The sequence below is a fragment of the Morone saxatilis genome, unplaced genomic scaffold (assembly GCF_004916995.1).
Source record: "Morone saxatilis isolate NCDOM2014 unplaced genomic scaffold, NCSU_SB_2.0 Contig20, whole genome shotgun sequence".
Lineage (NCBI taxonomy): Eukaryota > Metazoa > Chordata > Actinopteri > Moronidae > Morone > Morone saxatilis.
The window spans coordinates 580,026-586,249 of record NW_023339763.1 but is presented as its reverse complement, the minus strand read 5'-3'; the positions used below and the strand labels follow the sequence as shown (position 1 = coordinate 586,249).

Below are 6,224 nucleotides of genomic sequence, written 5' to 3'. Positions count from 1 at the left end.
GACTGCAGAAATTATATTATATCTCCAATAGTCAACACTCAGATAAACATCCTGTAAGTCAGACGAATAATGCTCATCGTAACCCCATATATAGTTAATAAATGAAACACCCTCGAACCGCTAACACGAGCTTCTGTAAATTGTTTATGAAAATCTAGTTAAGGACAAAACTTCACTATCAGCCTTGCAGTCGGTCCGCGCTTCAGAAACGGCTGTGAATGAAGTTTACGGCCAAAGAAAATTCCTGGAAGCACCAGTAAAGGTTATGGTGGTGCCAATACCTGAACTAGAGCGACTTTGGACCCCCAGAGTGCACTTTAACAGAATATTTTTTACTTAATGGCCCCTAATTATTGAATTTATAAAAAAATTACATCATAATTTACCCTAGAAATCTAGTATGCTACATATAGTAAATCATATTCTTACCTATAAGAAAACATACTGGTAAAAATAGTAAAAAATATGCCTATTTTAAGAAATGACCTGTAAAAAAAATGTTAGAAATTCTTTTATTTAGGTACATATTACCACGAGATGTATGAACTCATACTCCTACCAATAAAGTTCAATATCTTCTTTTTATTTTTAATATTAGGTGATTCCCAGTTAGTCGGAAACCATCTAGTTATCGTAAGTAATAACATTTACTGTAGCCATGCCTCAATATTTTTCAAGTACCTACCCTAATACACTTTATTTTATTTGTTACCATTGCTTACACTAGTAAAGAAGCCGAGTAAATTGAGCTTTAAAAAAGTATCCATCAAGGGGAGCCACCCGCGTATTGAGCTCAGTCGGTAAGGCGGTGAACCCCATGTACACTAAGTTGCTGAAGCGGCCCGGGTTCAATCCAACCTCCCGGGCCGCTGCAGCAACTTCGTACATGGGTCACCAGCTCTACCGACTGAGCTAACCGGGCGCCCTATGATACTTTTTTAAAGCTAATTTACTCGCTATTTACTAGGAAACTAGATGGTAACAAAATAAAATAAAGTTATTAGGAAGGTACTGAAAAAAGTGGCTCGTAAATGTTATTACTTAGTAACTAGATGGTTCATAACTGGAACTCACCAATATTAAAAGAAGAATTGAACTTATGGTATTTCCATATACATACTGTGGTAATATGTACCTAATAAAGAATTTACTAACATTTTTTTTAGGTCATTTCTTAAAATAGGATATTTTTTACCTTTTTACCCAGTATGTTTCTATGTACTTATAGGTAATAATTGTCTACCTATATGTGACCATCTAGTTTCTGGGTAAATATGATGTAATTTTTTATAAATTCATTTAGGGGCCATTAAAGTAAAAGAAATACTTCTGTTAAAGTGCACTCTGGGTACAGTCAGTCCTCAGATGCACACAAACCTTTACTGTGACCTTCCAGGATGTTTCTTTGGCAGCTAAACTTCATTCCACAGCCGTCTGAAGGCGACCGACTGCAGCTGATAGTGAAGTCTTTGTCCTTAACTGATTTTATAAACAATTTACAGAACTGTGTTAGCGGTTCGAGGTGTTTCATTATTAACTTATATGGTTACGATGAGCATTTATTCGATCTGACTTACAGGATGTTTATCTGATGTGAACTTTGGAGATCATAAAATATAATTCTGCTCTTTATATCTCACATTATCATTCTTTATCCAAAGGTTTTGGTCTGTCTGTTTCCAGCGTTCTGATCTGATCAGACTTTTTATGGAACATCACCAGCAGCATTTGTTCTCACAGTTCTCCCAATCCAACACTCCTCAGAACTTAATGTGTGTTTGTGTTTTGACTGTCGGGGTGTTATTGGGGGTTGAAATTAGGATGGTGAAGGTAGTTCATTTGTTTAGTTACTGCTTTGCTTCTGTATTTTATTCATCTTTTTCAAGCCATCATAGGTTCATTAGGGTCACTGTTCATCAACACGTCTTCTGGCTGCATTGCAGTCAGTTTTTTTAAAACTTTTACTGATGGTGTATTATATCTATATTTAAATGTATTCAATGCCAGCTCTAGTCGCCAACCAAGCCCACATCTGAAAGATAGTGGATACTATGAATATCCACTATAAATATAATCGACATCTGTCTTTTAAGTTTGAAATCAACTAGTTCGTACAAAGTTAACACTTCTTAAGACAAAAGTGTTTATACCCATATTTGTTATGAATGGACAAATTGGAAGACATGGAAGAAATGGTGAATCATTTTCAAAAAACACTGCAAATTTTCTGGCCTTCACACACACAGCCTCCATGGAAGTGAGCGTGATTGCTGGATTGTTCAACCATACAGGGGTTGCCACATGTGGATGTTGAAGGAATTATCAATTGAAAAACCAGAATGTAACCAGAGTTTTCAGAATGAGCCTGTGTGGCAAAAGGAAACAATGCACTGATCCATATCTACACCTTGTCTTGACTACATCTAGAAAATGTATAATGGAAATTCAGATCACACACTTACTTTTTCTACTCCACACTATCTACTTTTTTAAACAGGTGGACTTTGTGTAGGTTTTTATTGACATAGAAGAGACATTTTGCCAAAAATAGTGGAAAGACCCACACTAGCATGCTTTCTGTCAACACCATCTTCATCATCATAAATTGTCTCAGGATTAAAGGATTTATCGGCCTGCTGTTGTTCTGCAGACGTTCTCTGATTAATGTGTAAAACCTGAGGTGAATACCAGGTTAATTGAACTGGGAAATGTGGTTTCTGTGTGTGTGTGTTATGGTATGTGTGTGTTCAGAGCGCTTCTATGTAATAGACTGAGCAGTAGGGTGTACTGCTGAAAGTACAGGAGATGATGTATGAGACAGTTTAGGATTAAGAGTGAATCACTGCAGAGAAGAACGCAGCAGAGAAAAGGACTTCACACGAGCTTCCAAAATAAAATGCAAGAGTCAAGTTAACATTTGACATGAGTTACGGCAAAGATTGGAGAGTCAAACTAGGGCAATATATGATTAAATTAATAAATAAAATCTTAATAAAGCTAATAAAATGAGTAGATAAAGACATACAATTAAAACACAAGAAATCAATTATAAATAAAGATTTTAAACTTGAAAAATGAAACTAAAAAAAAAGTCACTGCCACTAAATGTCGCACTAGAGCACCAGCGTCTCAGACTAAAAAAATGGCCACTACTGCTGACCAGACTCCACTGACAAATCCAATAATTTTACCTAGCAGATAATCATAAAACACACTTTACACTGTACAGAAACAACATAAAACTCACCAAAATGTCTTTGTTAGTATTTGAATTGCTAGTATGTCAATGGCAAACTATGACTCCATTATCTCTTTACATAGCAAATTGTTGCTGCTATATTAATGGTTTGAATCTCATATATATATATCACCTTTAACATTTTTATTAGATTTAATTTGGTTTTATTATCATTAATATTTTTGTTGTGAATATAGAGGCTAACAGTGTTCACTAGAGGCTGCATTACAGCCACAATATGATACTGAACAGATCAAATATATTAATTATTTATCTAATGTAAGAGTCTCACCAGTCGTGATAAAAATGTCAACTTTGTTATGAGGGTGGTGCTCAAGGGAAGGTCAATGTGTGATTAAAATCGAACTGGTTATTCCCTGACTGGACATATCTGCTCTGATTGGTTGTTAATTTAAATAACTACCTGGGGTTTAATAAAGATGTCTGTCTTTGTTTCTATTTCCCAGTTTGTTTGGCTGCTCATGGTCGCTATGCTCAGAAGCTGATGACTGATTTGTTCACCAACTACACCAACGCTCTGCGGCCAGTGGAGGACACTGACCACATCATCAACGTCACACTGCAGATCACTCTCTCCCAGATCATCGATATGGTAATCCTGAATGCTGATCTGGATGTTCATGTTGAGTGTATTCATGCCCGGGTTGATGTGTTTGTGTCCTCTCACCAGGATGAGCGGAACCAGATCCTGACTACCTACCTATGGGTGCGGCAAGTATGGATGGACTACTACCTCAGCTGGAAGAAGGAGGACTATGACGGCCTTGACACCATCCGCATACCCAGCAGCTACGTATGGAGACCTGATATTGTCCTTTATAACAGGTAGGTGTGGCCCCCTGCTGTCAAATCCCATCTCCCCAACTCCAATCCTCTGTTCCCTCCCCCTGCCTTCACACAACTACCTCCACTTTTTTAACCACAGTGCAGATGATGAGTTCTCCAGCTCAATGGAGACCAATGTGGTTCTTCGTAACGATGGTCAGGTCATGTGGGACCAGCCAGCCATCACCAAAAGCTCCTGCTCCGTGGACGTGGCCTTTTTCCCCTTTGATGTGCAGGAGTGTCATCTAACCTTTGGCTCCTGGACTCACAACGGCAACCAGATGGACTTGATTAATGCGTTGGACAGCGCTGACCTGGCTGACTTTGTCCCCAATGTGGAGTGGGAGGTGAGTGGTTACCTTGTTTATGAGTTCAGAACAAGGCCTTAGTCCTGCATCTAATTCCTTGATAAAACTGTATCATTTTTCCTAACCAGGTTCTGGGCATGCCAGCCAAGAAGAATGTCATCCTGTATGGTTGCTGTTCAGATCCGTATCCAGACATCACCTTCACACTCCACCTAAAGAGACGCGCCTCCTTCTACATTTTCAACCTCCTCATTCCCTGCATGATGATCTCCTTTCTGTCTCCCCTGGGCTTCTATCTGCCGGCTGACTCGGGTGAAAAGGTTTCACTGGGTGTCACGGTGCTGCTGGCCCTCACTGTGTTTCAGTTGCTGGTGGCTGAGAGCATGCCGCCCTCCGAGAGCGTCCCACTGATAGGTGAGAAGGCTGAAGAATCTCTAATTTTGTTGTTAATTTGTTAGGAAGATTAGGAATAACACTGGTTTAAATAGCTTGACTAAGTTCTTTAGGAACTGAAACGTGAAGGCGTCATTGTTGTGTCCACTTCACCGTCGTAATGACAGTTTCCCAACTTCCAGATTCCTGAAAAGCATTTAGTTATGACACTGTCAACAAATGCAGGCAACAGGCAGTGTTTCCAAGGCACTGATAGGCAAAGCCATAAAAAAATTGTTGGCAGTTCATGTGATTACATCATAGGAATGCTGTCCTGCATCTTGTCAAACAAGTACAACAGCTTCTGTCTGCTCAGCATGTTCTGACTCTAAGGTTAATATTAGACCCAAGGTAGAAATGTTATTTTGAAATAGCAAAACTCAATGTCCAATGGTTGTTTTGCAAACACATTCCAAACTTTCCTCTACTTTTTTCACTTTAGAACCTTTGGAACCATTTGGCATTTAATATGATAGTTACATTCAACTGATGATAGGATTGTTCTGGGCTTTAGATTGTTGTTAGCTATTGATTTAAACATAGACCTTCTTGTATATCTTGGACTGACTTGTTTTGCAATTGTGTGGGCAGTAATAGATTAAAATAAAAAGACTTAAGAAAGAAAGAAAGAAAGAAAGAAAGAAAGAAGTCTCCAGTAACCCCAGTGCACATACACACCATGCGCTAGATTCATTTTGTGCCAAAGGTTTGTCACTGCCGAAACCAGAAATGCTGCAAAACATCATCCTAAGAGCGACAGCAAGCCAAGCAATACTGGAAAGACAAGGAAGGTTCAACAACTTATTTCACAGATGACGGTAAATGTTTGTCAGAGCGACAGAGAGTATCAGATGAGGTGAGATGAGGATCAGTTTTCTCTGATAAAAGAATACACTTCATCAGGACCTCTAAACAACTCAGCAGCGTTTCTTCCAAACACTGGTGAGTAGAACCGGTGATACTTACAATAGTTCAAGTAACATTACTCTATTCAAGGAGAATAACGGGGTTAGAGAGACAGAGAGACAGAGAGAGAGAGAGAGAGGGGTAAGGGGATGGGTTGTAAAGAGAAGAAAGAGACAGAGACAAAGGTGCACAGCAATAACAATACTAGTAGAAATAACTAATAATGAGGATGATGATGACGACGACAATAGCCACAACGATGGGGAATAATAATAATAATAATAATAATAATAATACAATATTACATGATGAATTTAAAATACATTAAACTTTGTTTAGTTATTGCATAATGCATTGTCATACCTTGTTCTACTGTACTTACAGTTTGATATTGTTAAACCAATAATACAATTTTGCATTTTGACACTTCTCAGTGCATAGATATGTCTGCTGCCAGCTGTCTGCTGACTGAAGATCAGTTTCTGTGCTCCATC

General features: G+C 38.5%; 1 protein-coding gene and 1 pseudogene across 1 annotated transcript in view; both read left to right on the top strand.

Moving 5' to 3' along the window:
- Positions 1-3,705: 3,705 nt before the first annotated feature.
- LOC118331514 (neuronal acetylcholine receptor subunit alpha-9-like) overlaps positions 3,706-6,224 on the top strand; it is a gene marked incomplete at its 5' end in the record, with an annotated part of 9,667 nt that continues 7,148 nt past the window's right edge. The window contains 4 exon segments of the mRNA XM_035666498.1: positions 3,706-3,851; positions 3,930-4,084; positions 4,185-4,431; positions 4,521-4,806. Of these exon segments, the coding sequence (XP_035522391.1) occupies positions 3,706-3,851; positions 3,930-4,084; positions 4,185-4,431; positions 4,521-4,806 (834 nt within the window).
- The window catches only part of LOC118331315, a 1,694-nt pseudogene continuing 1,643 nt past the window's right edge, over positions 6,174-6,224 (top strand).